The sequence below is a fragment of the Kogia breviceps genome, chromosome 9 (genome assembly GCF_026419965.1).
Source record: "Kogia breviceps isolate mKogBre1 chromosome 9, mKogBre1 haplotype 1, whole genome shotgun sequence".
NCBI classification, from domain to species: domain Eukaryota; kingdom Metazoa; phylum Chordata; class Mammalia; order Artiodactyla; family Physeteridae; genus Kogia; species Kogia breviceps.
This window is the reverse complement of record NC_081318.1, coordinates 78566289-78591697: the sequence shown is the minus strand read 5'-3', so window position 1 is coordinate 78591697 and position 25409 is coordinate 78566289. Positions and strand designations below refer to the sequence as shown.

General features: G+C 34.0%; 1 protein-coding gene and 1 long non-coding RNA gene across 4 annotated transcripts in view; one reads left to right on the top strand and one right to left on the bottom strand.

The window, feature by feature from the left end:
• Positions 1-25409, bottom strand: part of SEMA3D (semaphorin 3D) — a 214227-nt gene that overhangs the window by 41231 nt on the left and 147587 nt on the right. For all 3 annotated transcript variants that reach the window (XM_059073860.2, XM_059073858.2, XM_059073859.2), the window contains 4 exons: positions 21271-21413; positions 6398-6512; positions 5148-5217; positions 2285-2429 (listed from right to left, as the gene is read on the bottom strand). In XM_059073860.2, the coding sequence (XP_058929843.1) occupies positions 2285-2429; positions 5148-5217; positions 6398-6512; positions 21271-21413 (473 nt within the window). The remainder of the gene's footprint in view (positions 1-2284; positions 2430-5147; positions 5218-6397; positions 6513-21270; positions 21414-25409) is intronic.
• The window catches only part of LOC136794864 (uncharacterized), a 177790-nt gene that overhangs the window by 130847 nt on the left and 21534 nt on the right, over positions 1-25409 (top strand). The gene's annotated exons all lie outside the window — the stretch shown is intronic.

The following is a 25409-nucleotide window of genomic DNA, read 5'->3' as shown; positions in this document are numbered from 1 at the left end:
GATAAAAGAGTAAATTTGTTAAACAGCACTTCCTTATGCCTGATGATATTTTTCTTTTTATCTAAATTATTAAAAAGAAAAGTATTTTTGGTAGTTTGGATACAACTTATTCCCTAGATTATTCTGAACTCTTCAAGAAAATATCTACAGTGTAAACACTTTGTATTTCGAGTACTCCAACAGCAAAGGCTGCTCTGTTTAACATAAGGAGGTGCTTCTTTCCTTACTGATGAAAACCCTCCTCACTGACATGTATGTTTTACTATTCGGGGGTCACATATCAGAGAAGTGCCCGTGTGCTTCTGAGCAGAGTCATGTAAGGTGGGAGTTGACTTTAGGCTCCCGTGACATTCACAGGTCTCTCAGGGAGGAGCAGCGAAGTGGTGACAGCAGCCACCTCTGCAGCATCTCCAGTCTACACTGTCAGATGTGATCTGGATGTATCGGCAGGTGGTCATTTTGATAATCAACTTCCTAGTATTATAAGAATCAACTGCTGTATATAGGTAGGGAAATAATTTTCTGTAATGAATATGGTTGATTTCAGTCCCAAATTCTTTCTCCTGTAACATACAGATAATTAAAGATTTGTTTTTAATGGCCTGAATGGTCACAGTCTTTATTTTTTAGAATAGGCGTATGTAGAAACAATGCAGAGTATGACAGTCTCTGACACTTAACCCCAGAATCCTAGTACGGTAAAATTTCCCCAGCTAGAGAGCCCTCTGAAGTTTTACAATCCTCCTCAAACAAAAAACAAACAAACAAACAAAACTCAAACAACCTTCACATATATAAGCATTATTTATACTATGTATATTCAGTAAAAGATCTTCCATGGAAGGGAAAAATAGATATAATTTAACATAAAAGTTTTTAATGTAGTGTCAAAGGTACAAGGACTCAGAACTTGGACTCTACCAACAAGGTATCTGGGTTTAAAACTCAGCTGCATCACTCACTAGCTTTGTGACCATGGGCAAGTTACTGCACTTACCTGTGCCTGAGATAGCTCATCTGTAAAATGGCATTAATAATAATAGCATTTGTTTTATAGAGTCATTATAAATATTACCTTAAGATTTATAAAGCCTTTAGAAGAGTACCTACACCCTATGTTACTGTTTAAAAAAATAACAAAACAAGCAAGTACAGCTTTGATGTTCAAAGAAAATTAAAAAGTGAATATTGAAAATCATAATATTTCTTGCAGAAAGTTTTTTCCACCAAAGTTGAGATTATCCTATAATCAGTTCAGAAACATCCCTGAAACATATTGAGGAATTACGAAAGGGAAAATAGACATGGTTGTGAAGTGTGGTTCCCAAATTTAATTAGGTTACATAACAGGAAGATGAAAAGATAATTCAGAAAGCCTGGCTACCAGCTGTTTTCTCTTCAAGAACAAACATAAGATAAAACTCAGTAGAATTAGATGGGTTACATCAGTGATATTTCTGGGATTTTGATGACTATTTTGAGCTCTTGGTAGAAATATTCATAATGAATCCTAATTTTTTAAAAGAGGCATTTTACCTTTATATTAGACCAATTAACTCATTCTAAAATATTTAAATAACAAACTGTTTTAATCACAACAACAAAACAAAAGCCTTCCATTTATAATGCACATACAGATTTTAAATTGCAAAGTTTTTTCAAAACAGATGCAGAAACTCTGAAACACATTTCTTACCTGTTTCATTTCTGCTCTAAACATGATTTATACTATTTGAATACAATTTTGGACTCAGAGCTTTCTATGTCTTTTCCACATCTAAAATATGCATATAATTCCAAGGTGCAACATAATAAAGAAAAGATAAATGCAGAACAAGAGAACAGATCATTTAAATGAACGATTATAACTGATGTAGTCTTTTTAAGGTAGAAGTGGGGACTAGAAGACTCTTAACTACATGCAGAGCTGTATGTGATGAATAAATACTTATTAGCATTTCCTTCTAACTTGGAATATTTGTCATTCTAGATACTAAATCATTTTGATGATTCTATAGACATGTTGAGGATAAACACTATATTCTCAGAGTAGTCTGCTCCTTACCATATAGTCCATTGTTTCCTGTAGTAGTATTTAAAATTCGTACTCAAATGAAAAATGTTAAGTTCCAGTGAAGGTCAGATATACTAACACATCACTGTAAATAAAGTTATTTTAAAACCACAGTGCATGTTGCTGTGGTGAATAGCATAGTTTATTATAATAGGATTAGGAAGAGAATATGGACTTAAAATACTTTGATTATTAAGTATGGATACATACTGTACCAGGTCGGGGATAAGGAATTCTTCCATCATACTGCACCCAACGATGATCTGCACTTTCCTTATGTGCATATGGACCATTAAAAACTGCTCTGATGTCGGCCATGCTATACACACACACAGCAGACCCTTTGAAGATGGAGCTGAAAGAAAGCAACATGATTCAGTCATCCACTGGTCCATTCAGTGGACATTCACTGAGCACATGCTATAACCAGATGCTGTGGACACATTTATTTGGGACATTCTGTCTGACAGGTGCAGCAGACAAAATGTGTATATGTCCTCAAGGAGCTTACAGCCAAGTAATCCTGAATAAGTTTTGATAACACTTATATTACAGGTAATTATAGTAAACTAAGCAAGCACACAGATGGGTACCCAATACAAGGCTGTCTGGTAAGTTTTCAGGGAGTAGGTAGCATTTAAATTGACATCTGATGGACAAATATGAATTACCTGGAAAAATTGGAGGATAGACAGGAATATGCAGGAAAGAGTATTATATTTATTCACATGCTCTTGAATTTTATTTGAAGTTATTATAGCATAATGCCTTCTAAAGAACTTACAAAATCAGAAGTTACATTACCTACTTTTTTAAAAAAAGGAATATTTAGATATGTAAATAATACATATTTATCTGTTTTCTTAAAGTGAGTGAATGTCCATAAATACTAGCTATTAATGATTTCCTCATATAATTTTTATTAATTTTAAAAACACCAAAATAATCATTTTGCTCCTTTTTGAATTTCTGAGTTTATGTATTTAACTTATCTGATGCTTAAAATTAATCATGATTACACAGGAAGGGGGCACATCTAATTAAGGAGAAGCAAAGCTCCATAGGAATTCAACAAATTTTTGCAAACTAATGATGAAAACTGTTAGCAGCAGCATCAGATATTTCATCTTGGTTTTATTTCCAGAAATTAAAAGGCATTTTCTCTGAATCTAAAATTTTCAGTGATTCCTGTTCTTAAAAACAAGATCACACTTTACACTCTAAGAGACTTAGCACTACACAAATGAGTTTAGGATTCACTAACATGAGTAACTCAATCATTAATCATTCTTGGAATGACATTAATGTAAAGCATCAGGAGCTGATGGTAAATAGGCAGCTGGGAGAAAACTAGCTGCTAAGAAGGGAAATGATGGCCCCATAAAAATCATATGACCTGCCTCTGATACTTTAAAGGAACGACACATCATGGTGTTATTGCAGATTAATTACATCTTCTCACAGGACCAAGGATGTGACTTGCATCCTGACATTACCTCAGTCTTCAGGGCAGCATTAAAAATAAAATAACAAAGTACACCAAGAACAAAGAGCTGACTTGTAACTTCACACTCTGGGTGGGCAAAAACTCGATAAGAGAAAAAGAGAACTATCTTGGGGCTACATTTCTCTGGCACACATCTATGTCTTGTGTGTGAAACACACAGTGACTTTAAAGAAAATTCTGTGAATGGAACGATGCCAAGAGAACCAGGGCTGAGATACTTGACTTGAGTAACTACAGGCACGTGCTCTTCCTGCACCTTTTTAGTTCAGATATAAAGTAGCAGAAACATGGAGTTCAAAATAGCAGCTTCTTAGGATATCTTCTCTAGTCTCATATTTAAATATTTCCACTCTAAGTTTATAATTAACCAAATAGTATTTTGGTTTTGATACATTCTGAACCAATAGTACATTTGACTTTATCCATTAGGTATTGTGAACTAAATGACAGCAATATCTCAGAAAATAAATTATAATTTTCCCACAAAATATTTTAATAATTTATTCGAAAGGAGGCGGTAAGACCATTTGTCTAATACTAAATGCCAATACTGCCAAATCCTCCAATACTGATAGCACTATACATTGATAACGACCCATAGCAGCGCTATGGAAAAAGTGAAAAGTATTTCAAAGAATGTAACACAGGCAGCAGTAGGTAACAAGAATAAAAGTGCACTTGGAACAGAGTCAAATGTAAGTTAATGAATTAAATAAAATTAATATTAAATAAGATTAAGTGGGGGTCCAAATATTCTTTGAGAAAGCTTCATGGCTGCTAGGACAACTTTTAAGGAAGTCACAGAGCCTCAGTGACAAGTACAGGACAGTATTATGCAGAAAGAAGACAAGAATACAGGCGTAGAAATTAGGAAGATACTTTTAGTCCTAGTCCCAGGATTACTACTAATTGGCTACTCTTCTTTGGACAAGTACATGTTATACAAACTTCCTTTGCCTAAGTTAGTAGAGCAGTGATGATATGGTGATAATAACAGTCACACGCTCATCTTTGCAGAGTAATAGGGAAGTGTAAATAAGAGCATGTGAACACATTTTAAAAGTCAAGAGTGTCATCTCATGATTACAGCCTAGACAATGACTAAGACATGTATTTTGTTGGTATTACTTCTCTGTCATGCAGCTCAACCTATTTATTATGATTAACATATGTTTGTGCCCTTGTATCCAGTAATTGTAGTCTAGGAATTTAGCTCACAGATATACTTGCTCCTACAGGGAAGAGCGTATGTACAAGTTTAGTCATTGAAGAATTATGTGTACTAGCAAAGGACTGGAAACAATGCAAATGCCTAGGTACAGAAGACTAGTTAAATAAATTGTGTTCATCCATATAGGGGATACTTTGCTGGTATAAAGAGAACAGAGGCATTTTTATGTACTAATATTAAAAGATTTCTAGGAAACAATAAATGAAAAAGTAAATTTTTTTAAATGTGTGTTTTTTCACACAAAAGGAAGGGACAAAAAGAACATGTAAGTATTTTCTTACATAGATATACAACAATTCTCTAGAAGGATTACAGGCATTTTTTTTTTAACTTACCTGGTTGTGGTAAAGACTCCATATACTACAGGATTTCTTTCATCTCTTGTGGGGAGTAAGTAAATGTCTTCTATTAATGGGAAAAAAATAATGATTCTACATTTGTATTTTTCAGTATCCCGTTTGCTTTTTCTTTAATAATGAAATATTCCTGAGACTCTAAACAGTATATAAAATTAAGATAACAGTGAAAGTCATTACACTATGACATAAGAAATTAAGGGGAAAAGACAAGTTCTCACTAGCTGTGTGACACTGAATTGAACATTCACCCTTGAACATGTTTACTTCAATCACCTATAAATGGGATGGTTCACTTGATAATCTCCATGACTGTTTCCAATTAGGAGTATGTGATTTCATATAGAACAGAAACTAAAAACAGGTTATTCTTACCCTCCAGTGTTAAAAAAGTGTTGTCCTGTAATTGTGTCAACTTGTTAGTAATTCAATTACCTATTTGGTAATAATATGAAAATAGCTAGACTAGTTCATTCCTTGTGTGGTATTGTGTAATTACTTGTGCAACACTGATACTAAAGTATATGTAAATAATATTCTTTAAAACACCATTTAAGAGGTGAGCATACTTATATACAGCATGAGAAATCATCCATGAATACTTCATATATAATTTAATACTGTAAATACAATACTGACACAAATCATTCAATGATATCATTTTTACACTGCATGGCAAAACCAAAAGAAAAGTTCAAAAAGTAAAAGCTAATGATACTAACTTTATTTACAGCTGAAAAATTCCTTCTAGAATTAGCATTTAGAGGAGTAAAAAGGGGAAACAAAAGAGAAGAATCTAACGCTTCTCAGAGTACCCTTTTTATTAACAAGTCAGAGTGACAGAGTTCACCAGATCTCCAGGGCTCTCCAACAGAGGGCATCTACAGAATAAGGAACCCAAGTTCTTGCTACCTATAGCCAGTGCTCCTTCCAAATAAAAGACCACATGAAGAATGGATGGGCTTTGTAGTCCCAGAGCTAGTATCTTTCTGTCTCTTGCTGCAGTTTTGTTTCCCTCGTAACTTTGAGGACACTCACAAAAGGGGAACTTTTTCATTACGATGAACACCCAGACCTAGAGCACCTCCAAGTTCTTTACGTGTGGGAACATAGTAAGCACCACTCCTGCAAGCTGTCCTGGGCTTTATAATCAGGCATTTGGGGCTAAAATAAATTAAATGCTGAATTACTTAATTAGACTTTTTTAAGAAAATAGAAACGTGACTTACGAAGCTCATCAAAATGAGTATCTGCCCCATCACTTCCAGGAATTGAGCAAATCAGTCTAGCCTTGAGAAAAGTGGTCCATTTGTTTATCAGGCTGCGTTGTCCTCCTACATCATTCTGGGGGAAAAAAAAAAAGAAAACAAAATAAAGATACAGATTTACCAACATGATTCTATCACCAACTAAAACTGGTGGTTATCATAGGCAGTGTCTTATTAATGTCATTGCTTTTACAAAGACAGAGAGCTTGCATATTTAAGTCCTTGAATTTTCGAAGGAGGGAAAACGCAGTTTTGTCCTTCAAAATTAAATTCTTTTCTCACAGTTAAATGTGCAATGTAAACACCATAGCTCTGCTGAATGAGCAGATGTGTGCAAGCCAACAGTAAATAACGCAGGCTTGGAATCGACTCCCATTTCTGCCAAATTTTGCTCTATGACTTACAAAGGATTATTTAATTCAAGTCTCTGTTTTCTCTTTGACAAAATATGATTAATGCCTTGAAATATGGCTATTTTGATTATTAAATGGAAAATTTCTGTCAAGTGCTTAGCAAAGGCCAGGCAACTTGTGTTAAAAAAATGTTACCACTGATTTGTACATTATGCATATGATTTAGATGAATTATTTGAATACTTTAGAAATATGCCTTGGTAGAGACCTAAAAACAGTCTTTTCCAATTTTAGTACCCTACTAATTAAACACAAGGTAACATAAATATACACATAATAGCATACATATAAAAGTAATCTTGTTTTAAATACTAATTGATGTTTTTCCACATATTTTATTCTGAAATATTTCATTAAACATGTTCTTTAGTGGGAGGTGAATGAAGTGGGGGAAGGGGGTCAAAAGGTACAAACTTCCAGTTATAAAATAAATAAGTCATGCACATGCACCCCAATGTTCATTGCAGCACTATTTACAATAGCTAGGTCATGGAAGCAACCTAAATGTCCATCGACAGACGACTGGATAAAGAAGATGTGGTATGTATATATAATGGAATATTACTCAGCCATAAAAAGGAATGAAATTGGGTCATTTTTAGGGACGTGGATGGATCTAGAGACTGTCATACAGAGTGAAGTAAGTCAGAAAGAGAAAAACAAATATCATATATTGATGCATATATGTGGAACCTAGACATATGGTACAGAGGAACCAGTTTGCAGGGCAGAAATAGAGACACAGATGTAGAGAAACAAACATATGGACACCAAGGGGGGAAAGCGGCAGGGGGTGGTGGTGAGATGAATCGGGAGATTGGGATTGACATGTATACACTGATGTATATAAAATGGATGACTAATAAGAACCTGCTGTATAAAAAATAAAACAAAATTCAAAAACAAATACATAAAATAAATAAGTCATGGAGATGTAACATACAGCATGGTGACTACAGTAAATAATATTGTATTGCATATTTGAAAGTTGCTAAGAGAGTAAAAAAATAAATTTTCAGCCATGTATGGTAATGGACATTAACTAGACTTATTGTGGTGACCCTTTTGCAATATATACAAATATAAAATCATTATGGTGTACACCTGTAACCAATGTTGTATGCCCATTATACCTCAATTAAAAAATGAAAAAAATATATTCTTTAGACATTTAGCAAAACATAAGCATTTATACCAATTAGGTAGAATAAACAGGGTTATGCTGTTCAATAATTCACTATAAAGAGATATTTTTCTTATTTTTAATTTAATATGTCCCTGTGAACACTAAATTAATATGATTTTGTTTGACTCAACTAGATCTGCTATGCTTATGATAAATAAATAAGGATGTTTCATGGTATAAATACATTAAGTACTTAATTTTGACTTTCAAAAATTACTTATGAAGCCCCTATTTCCATTAATATATTTCCATTTAAATCTAAATTATAAAAAGTTTTGTCTTTCATGCAGTCTGTGTTCCATAAAGTTAATAAACAGTTTGCTGTCAAATTTCAGGTCTGAATATCTAGGGACTAGCTTCCTTGTGATTCTTTTATCTCTGAAAATTAAATTAAAGTATCTACATGACCACTCCAGACAGGAGAATTCAAAGTCAGATAAATAGTGGCTCTTCTTAAAGAAAGAAATGGGGAGGAGGAGAGGGAAGGGAGGGCAAGCAAGGTCATTGAGAATGGAGACCATAGCTGTCTTTATAGCGTTAACACCTCATACCAAGGGTGTACCGTGACACCCAGAGTGAACGGTGTTTAACATCCCTCTCTGCTAAACAACAGAAGTATTTTAAGTAATAGAGCTGTATAAATGAGTAATAATTATTTGCTTGAGTTGTTCTTTAGGCTTATAACAAACAATTTAAAAAGAAGAATAATTTAAAATTTTAAATACATTCAAATTGAATAATTAGCAGGAACTCACATTTGCACTTAATGAACAAAATAATCACACCTCATAATTTGCACTATGTCTCCATGTTGCAAGTTTTAAGTAACTCCAACTCAATGTGAACTTACCCTTGAAACATGTGTAGCTGAGTTCATGTGTGTTGAAGACTGACTATACATATACATGTACACATAAATATTCATAATAGAAACACAATGGTAACCAGAGCAATTGTTTAGAACTTGGATAAACAAAATACTTTTCTGGCAGTAGTACTCTGTCACTGATACTGTTTAGAATTGCTAACGCATGGTGACAGTAGAAAGCAAAGTAACATCTAGTTGGTTTTCTAATAGTTTTTAATTCTTAGCAGAAAATGCATTCTCTTATTCCTTTTATGCAGCATCTACTTCAGATATGCCACTAACATCCTGCTTGTCAGGTATTTATTAAGATCATATTTAATAATTAATGAATAGCTAAAAATGCAAAATAAAATTGACAAAAGTCTTTAGAAAAATATAGATAAAAGTATAGATAAATGCCCAATAAACTGAGTCTTCTCTGAAATTTCTTTGTTGGGAAAATGAGGACAGACCTACAAGGTTTAATACTGTCTAAAATTACAGGTGGATTCACACATGCAGAAATTGGTTCAGAAAACATTCTAGATGCTGGAAAGACAGGGGAAAGAACAACTGGTGAAACAATTCAGAACATGTATGGAGAACCAGGACAAATTTGGTATAGACGAAGACTGGGATAAATTGAGATAGAGGAAAATGTTACAAAAGTAAACTGGGGTAAGATCAAGGAAGGGTTTGATACCAGGCCAAAGTGTATGCATGTAATTTAGTACACAATGAAGAATTACTAAAAGATTTAGTAATTAGCAAAGAAGTGAAGAAAATGAATATATATTTTATATAATAACCCTTTAGAAACAAACATGTCTGTAACTGCTCTTAAATTTATATTTTGTATATGGCACCTGTATTATTTATCATTGCTCAATAATAAAAATAATATTTCAGCTAGCTATTAAATGATTTCCCTTGTCTGCAAATGCAAAGGCAGACTTTTTTAGACATGACTTTTATTTCTACTGCTAATATCCTCAGATCAGTTAATAAATACAAATCCAGATGTTAATACGGATGCTTCCTCCTAATGTAATAATGAATTCTATGTTAATGTACAGAAAGATCCCAGTGACAAAATGTGTTATCTGGCATTATTCAGAAAGAAAGAGATTTTTAAATAAATTTAAAAATACAAGATAAGTTATCTCCTCATCTTTCTCTTGACCCTTGATTTATCTTTTAAAATTATCATACCTAGCCTCTATATGTTTTTATTTCAGCAGAGCCCTTGTTGTACTAAGTAGAACTCTAAAGTTTATTTTAAGGCATCTTCTTAAATATTTATAATATTTATAAAATTTTCATTGCTTATATTTGTATATTTTGAGTCAGTAATAAATGCTAAAAAATAATGTTGATTCAATATGCATAAAGAAATATATCAACTATCATGAATATAATACCAGGGACCATGTTTGGTTTACTGCTTTACCCCTAGCACAGAGAAGTTATTCAAATTATTTTGCTAAGTGAATAAACAGATAATATCAAATATTTGCTCCATAACATCCCTTTAACGATTGTACATATTACTACTTCATCATAAAAACGAGCAATCACATTCTCTTTTCAACACATTATTAGATAAAAGTGACAAGAAATGGCTCATTTTCAAACACCGTCCCTCTTTCTATTTGCAATTATCACCATATTTAAGGCAAACCATGAAAAAACTCTATTCTATTAGCTCCAAATGTGCTGAAAAGAGGTTTATACTGTACCTGCATATTTTTTTCAACCTAACAAATGGAAATTGCAATCCTTTGAACAAAAGAATCTTTAAATGCTCTCACCTACCCATCTAGCTGCTGTGCGTGGCCTCTCAAGGAATAAAAAGATAAAAACAAGCACAAAAATCCAGGTCAAAGATGAAAGCCACCTGCTGTCAACGGGAAAACAAGTATAGTTTCTGGGATAATAGCTCTCAGGAATGGATTATAAGCATTTAATGACTGGATAGTAACTCTTACAGACATCCAGAAGCATGACCTGGGATGGCAAAGTTCAATTCACAAGGAGTTGTATTTCTCCTTCAGGGAAGTGTCAGTTGACTGACTTTGTGGACCAGCTCTCAGTCCCTGGATTTGTTTGCAAATCCACAAAATCTCCCCTGAGAACTTTAAGCCCAGAAGAGGGCTGAAAGGGAAGTAACCACTTTTGTACTAAACTCTCACCTCCTTGCTTATTTTTGTGAAATTCGAAAGAACACAACTGTCTCACTCACACTATAGATTTATTATTGAGATGTCAAAATCAGCAGCTTTTAGCCACTGGTCACTTCTGTGTGTCTCTACTCTATTTATTACAGCTTCTTTGTGGTCAGATTGCCAAAAGCCTTGCCATCCTCTACACAAAGATGCAGATGACAGTAGCAAAGAAATTAAATGTAAACAAGCCCGACCACATGTGTGCAATCTGGGTGGTGAGTGCAGAGGGTTCCTGTTTTCCCATTCTTTATAGCTTTTTATGTTTGCAATATTTCTTAATTTTTAAGTGATTAATGAAAACAGAAAATTTTAAAAATGAAAAACAAAACACAAGTTACAATCTTTGTGCAGCTTTAAAATATAGTTAACTCTGAATCACTGGATTGGGTGATGGCTGCATATTATGAAATACTATGATCTTCTAATCCTATCTCCTAATGAGGCGATCAGCAGGAGGCAGGTTAATGGTGATTCCATTTTCCTTCTACTGCCATAGCAAACTCAAGTCCTTATAAATCTTACACAGACATGTAGAGTAGCTACAAGCTGTCACAAGTGAACTTTTATGGAGTGTATCTTTTGACCTTCGGGTCACTATGCTGGGTTCATCTGTTAAATGTGATTTTATCTCTATATACCATCCTCTCCAAGGATCTCTCAGCACTTTATAAATATTGTCATTTTCACCTTTATATTGAGAAACAGAAGCTCTTGGAAAGTGTAATAATTGACATTTAGCGCCTATGCTCTTAAATCATGAACATTTTATAAATCAATGAAACCTCTAAGACATTTGTGAACACGGTATATTCTATTAAAATAGAGATGTGCGTTCAGAGATTTGTAGCCATATTAATTAGTTTAAGTTGAAGGACACCAGGCTTTTCAAATAAATAAGTACACCTTAAGCACTTATAAAAAGAAAAAAGATTTGATGGTGAAATCAGAGGTTACAAATTCTCTTTTGTTTAAAATTTAGTTATTTTGCCTAATGGAGCTCTTCTGAATCTTTGTGCAGACAAGAGAAGGGAATTCCCTGAATCACTTTAGAAACCATAATCTATGCATGTTTGTGCACCCCTCTCCCACATTCTACCCATCAATAACATTTAATCTCAAAGATTTTATCTTGAACTAACACTACCCACTTTCTTGTGAAGTGTGATCCAAATACCACAATACAAAACATTTGTTTTTCCATAACTGAAGCTATCACATGAGACAAACATACAGGCTTTCTTTCTACTGATCTTTTTTACAAATTAAAAAAAGATTAGGGCAATTAAATACTTTTCTGTCTTTGATTTAATGTCTGTTGTATTTCAATACATCATTCGTACTCTTTATCTGATTTGTTATTTAGAATAACTGCTATACCTTGAAGGTTTTAAATAATCTTGTGTTGAGATATATATTCAAATCACCTAAAGACCCATTTGCACCAGGAAATTCTGAAGTAAGATCACAGCAACTGACATTTCAGAGAAATTGTTCAATGTACTTCTCTCTGGGCTGCCTCAATTTTCACTGAGTTATTCCTAGGGACAGAATTTAGAAACTGTAAACTTAATACAGATGGTCTATATGGGCTGTATATGTCAATAATAATGATAAGGATAATCCAAATGCAGGATGGCCCATTTAGAAGCTTGAAACTATTATCATCATGTGGTAGAAACAAAAAGTCAAATATATAGTCGAATATATAGTCAAATATGATTCGCAGGAGGCTCATTAGAAGGACATGTATATATATTAAAATAAAACTCATATATATATATATTAAAATACACTGTTATACTGAAAGGAAGAGCTTAAGTGAGGATATTTTAATACATTAAATGAACTCATGAAAGAAAGATAGTGAACTTAAACCCACTGAATCAAATGAGAGAACTATGTCATACTTTCTTTTTCAGCCTACGAATCTTCTTCAGCAATACGTCATAACCATACTTCATTTAATTCTTTCATTGAGATGCAAAAAAAGTTATGATCACGAAAAATAAAAACATAAAAGGAAAATAATAATGAGTGTTCTACTTATCTATTAATAATCTTGAAATACCTTAGCAGTAGAAGAAACAAAACTAGGCAAACTCAAACATCTCAAATGGGAGAAGAAAAAACAAACAAAAAACTTGTATGGCAGGTATTGCACACAGTGGTTTTTAAGGGATAGCTTCTGAATAGACTTTCAAGGCAAAAAAAATTTTTTTTCTTAAAAAGAACTCTAGTGTTTAGACATGACTGTTTTTGATTTGCCACTGGAGAATCGAAATGGAGAACATGTTTTTCTAACTACTTCAAAAACTTGTAAAGATTATTAGAAATGCAGGACTTGGGTAATACACTGTGCTAAAGAATTCAGTGTCTAAAATTTAACAGATTAAATTTAGGCAAATCTAGGCATATTCAGCGGTCTTTTTCAGGTAGGATCAGAGTTCATTAAATTTTAAAAAAAAGTTTTAAAAGCTACGGCCAACAGTATTAATCCTTGCCTAGGAATTTCTGACAGGAAAACAGATGGAAGTGAAGCAAAAGCACATCTGTAACTCGTGGGCTCTAAATCTCTCACTTAGGTTGTAAGCAACAAGCTGAAAGTAAGCAAAAAAACCACAACTGGGGGAAATCAATAAATACAGACAGTGTCATCAGCCTAAAAACACAAATCTTCAAAGGCAGTAATTGTCCAAATAGGATCATATATCAAAATAGACAGTGCAAGTAGAATCAAAGCAAAGGGCTATTAATTAGACCCCCAGGCAAGGTATGTGAAAGGTCCAAACACACTGAATTCCTGGCATGGACAAAAGGAAATACTGCAGAACAAAAAGAGAACTGGCATAACTTGCAGCTGTAATCCGGAGTGGGCAGGCATAAGTAAGCTAATGGACAGTGCTTCCAAAATGAATAGGATCCAAAAATAATGCAAAACAAAGGTGAGGCAGAAAGTTGCAAGCAAGCCCCACTGAAGTGACTGATATTTATATACATTAACTTACCGGGTGCATTTTGAAAGGAAATACACACAGACACACACACAGACACATACAGACACACACACACACACACACACACACACACGGTAATAAACATCACACAATCATAAATAATAGTATCAGAAAGGACTAACTTGCAAAGTAAATAGACACAAATCTTTTCAGAGGGTTTATTTCATGCTGTTTCACCTACCCTTTCAGTCAGCATTTATTACCTCTCCACAAAGACCTATTTAATTTACCATCTCTGAGAGCAGTCCAGGGTGTAAGGTGCACCATTTAGTGCTTGAAATTATTGACTGTTCAAATCAAAGAATTATAGAGCCTGGCCAAGACTTTAGAAAGCATTCTAGGCTAAGCACCTTATTTTAAAACTGAGAAAACTGAAGAAGTTGTCTGACGGGAAAGTAGTGACACTACTGAAAAATAATTCATTAGTAAATGTGTTCTCCCATTTGTAATGATAAACACACTGAGTTTGAAAGAGATTCTTTGGATGAAGGTACTTACTATCCTGAGGCCGTCAATTATCTTCTAGGTCAGTTTCTTTACTATCTACTGAATCTCTCTGTTCTTATCTCTTATCCAAAATTTGCATTGTTCAAATTGTTCACATAATTTTCACCAGCGATGTCTCCAAATTCTTCTGACTCTATCCAGAAATAAGTTCTATCCTCAAATTACAATTATTGCTAAAAATGAGGGCAAAGTAATAATAATAATTTTAACCTTTAAAACTAATGAAATACCATCTCTTCTCAGTAAACTTTGGTAACTAACCTGCCTCTCACCACCCCCCAGCTCCCAAAATATACACATACTACCACTCTTTCACTCCGAAGCAGTTAATTGAGCTGACTCCAAAAGTGTGTACGTATGCCGTGTATATGTGTGTACATGATTTTTGACATGTAACTTAGGGTGGTATGATCATGTACTCACATTATTCACATGTCTATCTCTTATATGGTTAACTGCTTGAAAACAGAAATCTATCTAAGCAGCCATTGTTTTCCAGTACTTTCCTCTGTATCTGTCAACATCCAAATTCATATGATCTCATTTAAGCCTTTCATTTGCCTGGTAAAATAATCACAGAAGAGATGGGTATCCTCATTTTCTAAGTTAAGAAACCGAGCTAGAAAAAAGTAAAGCAGGTACATGTCTCTTTTTGAATTATGGTTTTCTCAGGGTATATGCCCAGTAGTGGGATTGCTGGGTGTATGGTAGTTGTATTTTTAGTTTTTTGAGGAACCTCCACACTGTTCTCCATAGTGGCTGTATCAATTTACATTCCCACCAACAGTGCAAGAGGGTTCCCCCCTTCTCCACACCCTCTCCAGCATTTATTGTTTGTAGACTTTTTGATGATGGCCTTTTTGACCGGTGTGAGGTGATACCTTATTGTAGTTTTGATTTGCATTTCACTAATGATTAGTGATGTTGAGCCTTCTTTCATGTGTTTGTTGGCAACCTGTATATCTTCTTTGGAGAAATGTCTATTTAGGACTTCTGCCCATTTTTCGATTGGGTTGTTTGTTTTTTTGATATTGAGCTGCATGAGCTGCTTGTAAATTTTGGAGATTAATCCTAGTCATGTACCACAGTGTTCACTGCAGCTCTATTTACGATAGCCAGGACATGGAAGCAACCTAAGTGTCCATCGACAGATGAATGAATAATGAAGATGTGGAATATATATACAATGGAATATTACTCAGCCATAAAATGGAACAAAATTGAGTTATTTGTAGTGAGGTGGATGGACCTAGAGTCTGTCATACAGAGTGAAGTAAGTCAGAAAGAGAAAACAAATACTGTATGCTAGCCACATATATATGGAATCTGAAAAACAAAAATGGTTATGAAGAGCCTAGAGGCAGGATGGGAATAAAGACGCAGACCTACTAGAGAATGGACCTGAGGACACGGGGAGGGGGAAGGGTAAGCTGGGACGAAGTGAGAGAGTGGCATGGACTTATATATACTACCAAATGTAAAATAGATAGCTAGTGGGAAGCAGCCGCATAGCACAGGGAGATCAGCTCAGTGCTTTGTGACCACCTAGAGGGGTGGGATAGGGAGGGTGGGAGGGAGGGAGACGCAAGAGGGAGGAGATATGGGGATATATGTATATGTATAGCTGATTCACTTTGTTATAAAGCAGAAACTAACACACCATTGTAAAGCAATTATACTCTAATAAAGATTTTTTTTAAAAAAAGTAAAGCAGAGATGTAAGTCTAGATTTGACTTCAAGTTAACATTCATATCATTTGGGCAAAAGTTATTGATTATATCCTTACTGCCAAAACCAATATGTGACTTTTATTCATAATCTTACCTGACTTCCTTATGGTGTGTGACATTACTGATAACTGCCTTCTTCTTGAAACCGTTTTTATCCCTGACTTGTGACAGTACTCTCATCCAGTTCTCTACCTGCTATCAAACTATTTCTTCTCAATTGCCTTTGTGGACATTTCCCTCTACTTTTTCTTAAATGTCATTGTCCCTCAGGATTCTGTCCTTGCTGTTTGATCTTGTACTACAAATCTTCCTGGGCAATTTCAGACATTTCCATGACTTCACAAACTACCAATACACTGGTGATTTCTACATTCCTGAGTCTAGACCCTATTGAGTCTCAGGTTTATATTTTTAACTGGTTATTATGACAGCATAAGTTCTGAACTTTCAAGTTCAGTATGTTCAAATATAAAATCTATGCCCATAAACTTTTTCTGGTGTTTCTTAAATATCAGAATGTATCTCTTTGTGCATTTTCCTAATTTCTGCCTTATCTTCTGGAAAGCACAGTTACTAAGAGTATAGGAGTCTTGTCTACAGGGGTAGTATCAAGGTCTTTGGAATAGGAGTGAGGGAGAATTAAAATGCATGGAGGATCTAATAGGACAGGAAGTTGTTGCAGCCTTTTATGTACATTGTGGAATCAATACCTGCAGTTATCAATCAGTCCTAATTATGAACAGGAGAGATAAGACTTCTGTTGAACTTTAGTGCCTGTTTTAAAAGGAAACAATCACTATCCTGCTAATTTTCCATTTGTTTGTTTTGCTCCAGTCACAGTAAACCTCTTTTTATTCCTTAAGTGCTTTTTCCCACCTCTGAGATTTCACATGTGCTTTTCCGTCTGCCTGGAATATCCTTCCCCATCCCTGTCACCTTTGCCCTGCAATTTCTTAATCATTTTTATCATCTGATTCAAAAGTTACTTTCTCAGAGAGACCTTCCATATACAATCTAAAGCCCACGTATTCTTCCTAATTGACCCTGTGATTTTTCCACTATAGCAGTTATCACACCTTCCAGTTATATGTTACTCTGTGTGCTTTCTTGTTTAATGCATATATAATGCACTAGGTTATAAACTCAGTAAGTACTAGTATGATGTCTTTTTTTAAAAAAAACTTCTATAAGACTACTGCTTAGCAATGCCATGCACAGGGTTAGTTACCAATAGATGTGTTAAGTAAATGAATGTTTTGATAGTCTATATTTATAATGTAGCCACTAGCCACACGAGGCTATTTAAATTACAATTAATTAAAGTACAACAAAAATTCAGTTCCTTAGTCATACTAGTCATATGTCAACACTAACATGTCAACATGCCTACTATGCTGTAGAGAACAGATACAGAACATTCCCATCATTGCAGAAAATTCTATATTAGACAGCACTTGTCTACACTGGGCAATTAATAAAAGAATGGTAATAAATTAAGGACCTTTTAGAAATTGACATATACATTCTATCTTAGAAATATCTCTTGAACTTATATGTATCTCTTCATTCCTACTTTCTTTAGGGAACTACCTAACAGGTCTCCCAGTCACACATATTTCTCAATCCAGATGTATCCTTGAAATAATTAATCGCTAAATACCTATCAAGTCACTTCTCTTCCTAAAAACATTTATAACTTCTCATTGTCTACACAACAGAGTTGAAACTCCTTAACATGAAAATAATACTGCTTATCTTCCAATTTACCAGAATTTATGGAATAACATTGCTCCCCACTACCCCTCGAGTTCCACTGACAACAAGATTTCACTGTTCTGTAAACAAAATATACTCTGTCACAATGCTGCCTGAAATGCCTATCCTCCTTTCCTGTCCTTGGTGTAGTCCTCCTACCCCTGTAGGACTCAATTTTTGAGCTTCACTGAATGCACAGAGTTCTAAGTCTGACCTCAATCACATTATATTGTGATTATCTGTTTATGTCTCTATTACCCTCACTGTACTCTAAGGTTTAAAAGAAAAGGGACAGTGGTTTACTTACCTCTCAGTGTCTAGTGTACTGCACTTTGCACAGAACTTATATTTTCTTGTTGTTGAATAATGAAATAAAATAATGAAGGAATGGGTTACAAAATTGAAGTGATTCACCCTTATCCTGTAAACAATTCTTTGTTCATTTTGTGTAATTTTTGCTTATTTCCAAAAGCTCCTCCCCACCAATCAGTATATACTACTCATTCTAACAGTAATGTCTTTCACAGGTCAATAAAACAACTTTTACTTTGGTTTAGTAGCTGAAGACATAGGGAGCTCTTAAACTGTCAACAGTTTTTCATTGGCCTGAAGGTTATCAGGTAAAAATGAAAACAAACAATAATAACAAGAACAACAAAATCTTAATATTTCCAAATAAATAGGTACTGTGGAAATATCCTGGTGGAAAAAATAGTATAAAGGACTCTCATGTTACTGAAAAGCTCTGTAAATTCAGAACAGTGTACACAGTTACTCAACTCTCTAGCATGCTCTCTTCCTTCTTAGCTTTGTTTATATCTATTGAACTTGATTTTGTTTCACAGCATAGACATACATTACATTACTACCTGTTGAAAACAGGAAAACAATATTATAATAACCTCATGGCATAAAAAAAATGAAACAGGAATAAATATGTTCCCCCAAATGTCACAAGAACATTTTTTATGTGAAAATAATGTATAACAGCAACAATGATGCTGAAAAGCTATTTTTTAATTTAAACTTGTTATTGTTTGCAGGGCATTTTTTTTTTTAAGACTTCAAGTCATTTTTAATCTCGACAGTGAAATCTCCACTTATGAGTGCTCACTTTTTACCGCACTTTAATCCTAAATTAATAAATAAAGTTAGTAACTTGGGCAGGGTGGGATGCAATTAAGAAATCACAAAGATGCATTTAGAACCAAATATTGTCAACATTGACCAGTGGATCACATATATAGTGGGAAATGCTGAAGAGGGTGCTAATTGAAGACAGGGATTGAGTAAAGAGATACATCAATTTAAGAAGAACCTCTATTATCTCTCTTTTTTTTTTTTTAAAGGAAATTCATCCATCACAAGTCCTTATTTGATATCACAATTTGTTAGCTTTTTATCCAAACACAATAGCATGACAAAATCTTGCTGTGTGGCCTCAGAGTTTTTTTGTGGTGGGAAGACTTATGTACTACAATTCTCTCTGTCTTTTCAGTTCTATAGGAGTTTGTTCATAGATAAAATATCCCATGACTGATACTTAAAGTCTAGATTATATTTTTATGAAACAAATTTATAAATGGGGCAGCTAAATTTTTCTTTAATATGTTTCTCCACCTCTGAAATTAACTTTCAGTATATTTAGTATGAGCGTAAAAACATTACTTTGTTATAAATGAATTTCTATCAAATGGATTTGACCTATCAAGAAATAAGTATTGAATTGCTTCACAAAACCCACACTTGTTATACATGTGCTCATCACAAAGTGACTCTTAAAATACATTTAATTGATTGTAAAACTCTAATGACATACTTAACGTGGCTCATTTATACAAATGATGTCCATCCACAGCACAGCTTTCCGGCTGGGGTACTGTTGTTCTAAGGCATGCTTCAGTACACTCACACGCTACGACTACTCCAAGCAATGGCCATTCATCTCTCGGGGAGAGGCTTCAAGAGAAATGACTGTGAATTCTTAGACTCTGAAAGAATGAGGATGCTTTTTAGAGAATGTGTCCCCTGGGGGTGAAGGGATCAGTGGGAGATGGCATTATTGGCTAGGACACTAGGTAAAGAATGATCTGCGCTCACAAGTTTGGTCTCATTCAAAAGCCGTGTTATCATTAGCACTCTTAAGTGCAATGACGGTTTATATTTCTGTCCCTGGAAGTGTTCAAAAGCCTGAGGGCACAGATTGAGAAAAAAAAGTGATAGGCTCAGATGGAAGAAAATGAAAAGTTTGTACAAGACCAAAGAAAGCTTCCCGCTGAGAGTATTTATTAAGTTAACAGCTCTTCCTCTTAATAACTGAGTTAATGCTGAAGGTGTCTGGCCATTTAAGAAAAGTGATTTCAGTGAAGATAAATCCAACTAACAAAAGAATATACTGAAAAGTATGATTCCAGTAGCATTTTTATTCTAAAAAGCTTGTATTCACTCAAATGAGAACTTTGATGGCACAAAATGAGAGTGTTTCAGAGTTGCTGTTTTCCTGTAATTTACAGAAAATGGCAATATTAAAAAGCAAATTTCAGTGTTCTTCAAGATAAATGTTTTGCCTTTTGGATTGTTTTTTTTTCCTTCCTATCCCATTTTTCTCTCAAAACGTAATCTCAGTTAATGCTATAGAAAGTATTTTAATAACAAGACCATATAACTGTATTTTCAACTTATTTGATTCACATAAAGATACATAATTTTACATGTGATGTGTTTTGATAAAAATACGGGATATGATTCTGTTAGTGTTTAAGGAACTCTAGTGAGTATGCTAAGTTACTTTCAATTTCAAAATAAAATTATTTAATGTACAAAACATTTTAACTTCCATGGATGAGGACAATGCAGTGATCTTACTGGGAACAGTAATAACTGGCAAAGGGATAGCCCACCAGTAAAAGGAGCAAGCTGCCCAAGAGATCTAACTCAAACCTGGGGAATAGCTCAGGGATTGGAAAAAATAATTTGTAATATTGGAAAATTTTGCATCCTTCTTTTTTCTTTTTGCTTTTGGATCTCAAAAATTATACATGTAAGATAATATGAATTTATTCTACCATTTATGAATAATGGAATTAACTTCAACATTACATGGCTAATTATTCATATACATACACATATGCCTTAAGTGGAATAAATATATCTTGCCTTACAAACTCTTCCAACTCGAGAAAGGATGGTCTTATCAGAAGTACTCCCTTCTTGAGATGATTCACGAAAGAAGAAATATATTTTATCATCATCTGGATTATAGGTGTCTGGGATGGGGAAAGTTCCAATAAATTTTGCTCCTGTTTGGAAGAAAAGAAGCTATACATTAAAATCCTGAAATAATTCAGCCACAACAATAGTACTGGTGTCTTTTGTATGTAAAACAATTAGCAGCAGAATTAGAAATAAAAACAATGAATGAAATGTGGGAAATGAGACATATACACAAGTAAACATGACACAAAGCAGGAACATGTATTAGCACAAAGAGGTCCTGAACAAGTTCTTTAGGACTCTGGACATCAGGTGAAAACATGACTGGCTGAGATTCACAATTGTTTCAATTCAACTAAATTACATAGAAAAGTCCTTCTTTCAAACCTGGAGATTCTATGATTTTATATTTTCCTTTTTTATGATTGCAGTCACTGCTTCTAAACCAAAATGTCCATTATGAAGAGCTTAGGAAAAGCTATAAACATATCCCAAATTTTGATATATTATGATGTTATTTGTTGCACTTTGTGTAACTGCCAAAAAAAATTGAAACAACCAGTAATGCTTGGGTCAAGTCCAGTGTTGGCTCTGAAGACACTCTTTCCAACTTGATATCCTATTTCTGCCGCTTACTGGAAAAGTGACTTTGGGCAAATTGTTTATCTTCTCTATGACTCAAGTTTCTCATACCTAATATCTACCTAGTAGGGTAACTGATACGATAATCAAGTGAATTGATATATGTAATGCGCTTACTATCTGGGAGTGCCTGACACATAATAAGGGTTTAATAAATGTTATTCATTATTAAAAGGATGTCTGGGATGATAATAATAATTATTAGGACCACAAACAAGAGAATGATGGAAAATTGAGCACATCCATACAATTGTTACAATAACATGTAGTTATTAAAAATGAAGTAGTTCTAAATGTACTGTCATGGGAAGATGTCCATGATACAAATCAAATGAAAAAATAATGGCAATACAATTAACTCCTTTGCATTGCATCAATGACAAGTCAATTTGGGTTACTAACGCCTTGTTCAAAAAGTACTGGACCTTTTAAGTCTTGGTTTTATATAACTGGGAGTTAAATCAGGTAACAGATTTGTAATTGGGTGATACTAGTTCAGAAACAATCATTTTGATTAAAACAAAGAAGACAAAGAGTGGTTATTGAGGAATGAAGGACTTCAATTAAGTAGAAAATACAAGATGCCTGAAATAAAGCACAGAGTACTCTTTAGGAAGCAGAAGCAGGAAACAAGAGAAGACAAAAAGTTTCCCCAAAAATAAATAAATATAATAAGTAGGAGGTGAAAAAAAATAATAACATTGCCTTCTCTAGAGTTTTGACCAAGGCCCCGATTGCTGGATACTCCAGGAGTACTGACAACTATTCCCCTGCAAATGTAGAACAGTTGGTCAGTAGCCCAGTAAACAAGACTTCACAATAGACTCTTCAATAGAGAAAAGTTAATGTTTGATTCCAAGTGATGAGTAGTTCAGTCTCTATCACCCCAGCGTCTCTGGGTCAACCCTGGGTCTCTCATCCAGTCTATTCTCTGCTTAAATGGGAAACCTTAAGAGGAAAAGAGAGGGGGGAAATATGTGCATGATCTTTTTCCTTTTTGTTCTTTATTATTTCCCTGTTCTTTCTCTGGAACTTAGAACTCCAGGGGATTTTTATGCCCTCAATAATCTCATTTTGATATGGTCCTAAATTACATAAAAATTAAATTTTAGGAAATCATACAGCATTTAAAAAAATTCTTTTCTAATTAATCTTAAATTAGCAAGGTCCATTAACAATTCCAATCAAGGCTTTTTGTTTTTGTTTTTCCCTGCAGCCCCTCTTTTAAATTGTTTATACATCACTTAGTTTTGAATCCCTGAGCAAGGTTAAAATTCTTTTTTAGTCACAAATTAACACTTGTAATTTTTGACTTAAATATATCATGTTTTCTTAAAAAACAAAACTCTCTGTGGAAATAAAATTTCCTACAAATGTAGCATTAGGATTTTAGCAAATTCATGAAAACAAAGAATATATCTAATTACTACTATTTTCAAGGCACTCAGAGCAAGAAAAACTGGTAGGATAAAGAATACAAAAGTGAATAAGAACGGACTCTTCGCTTCAAACCAATTACAATCTGGATTAAGAAAATATTAACATATGGCCAAGATATGGCTAAGAAGAAGGCCCAGTCTTGATGTTTCCAGGGACTTGAAAGGAGATTTCTAACAATGAGTAGAGAGAAAGACAACTGTGGGTTCCCACTGACACAGATCAGGCATTAATAATAATCTATAGCACGTTTTTAGAATTTACAGATGCCTGAATTCAATGCCATTGAACTGAATGCAAATCTCCAGTGGCACTAGCATGTGAATTTTAAAAATATATAAATAAAAATAAAGAAATAAAACCTTATAGGTGATTCTTACAGGAATCTGAGTTTAAGAGTCACTGCCATAGATTACCATTTCGTATACGGGAATAGGACATAGACAAGACTCATTAACGCTAGGTCAGTAATGCAGATGTGTGTATGGACAGGAGGAGTGAAGACTGATAATACAAATTCTTCATAATTAGAGTGGGACAAAAAAGGGATAAAACCGAAACTATACAGAAATTACAGGAATATGATTGCCTTGTTTTATCTTAACAAATATATGAGCTTAAAATGGGGATGACACAAGTAGAATTTATCACAGCACTTAAATATATCTTAAGTAGAAGTTATCCACGGAGCACGATGACCCTTGTAATTTTAGTATCAGAACTACTTCATGATTAAGTTGAATTTATACTTTTAAAAATAACATAGTGGTACAAAATTTGCAGTCTTCTCTCCCAAGAGAGAAAATAAGATCTCAGTTATTTGAAACAGAAAATCATTACAGGTAAAAAGGATTCCACTGTGAGGGAGAGAGTTGCTTGTAAAGCTTTCCTCAGACACACAGATAGAAGAAGCAGTTATATGAACTAATTGGTGGTCTCTATTTGCAGAGTTCGACAAGAGAAACATAGCTCTACAACACAGCAGAATGTACTCGGCCTAAAAGTTAAACAAATAAATACAGTAATACACAGTCTGTTGTAGAAATACACAGAACAGCCCCACTTTGGCTACGTGAAACATTATCCAGGTGTTGTTGTCAGGTACTGCCATTTGAAATGGTCAAAAGTTAGAGTATGACACCAGTCCCCATTCCAGGAATTTCATTATAATATCAGTGGAGCAAAATAGAATATTTTCCCAAGTTACATTTCTGTTAACTTTCAACTAATACATAACATAGAGGTCTTGTGTTTATTCAGTGACTGTTGGTTTTACTGGACTCTTTTTAAAATGTTGGTTCTTTTTCCAGTACTATAAGGAAATTATTCTGGAGTAATGTAAGAAAATTAAATGGTAGAAGTGTTTAAGCCAAATATTTATTATGTGAAGGAATCAAATTATGAAAAAAAGAGTATCCAATAGTACTCTATTCTGTGATTTAAATAATAAGTAATTTTGAGTTAAAAATAAATACTTGTTTAAAGAATAAAGAGTTTTCTTTCTTCCAGACTCAACTGTGGTCCTGTGTCTTAGAACACTGATGTTAGTATTCTGTGATAGAAACTCCTTTTTGACTTGCTGCCAAGTTTGTGTAAAAATAGATATCATTTCATCAGTATATGACATGCATAGTTGAATTAAGTAATTTAAAATCATACCAAGGGACACCTGGGCTTTATTTATAGCACATTTTTCCCCTGTGGCATTTGAAACACATGCCTTAATAGGGATGGAGTTTGAAATCGTGCATTTTCACAAATGAACTTTTAGCATGTCACCAGAAGACATTGCCAAATGAAAATGGCATAAATCCTCATGGCCTGAAATGCACATCACTTTCATTTTTCCTCATGAACCTCTTTTCACCCAGATGAGCACACCTACACCATGACTTAATACATAGTGAGTTCCTTACTTTCCTTTATTTCTTCTTGTAATATCTTTTTCTTACCACTTTTGAAAAACGTTATCCTTCTGTGTGGAAGAAGAATTTATAGGCAAC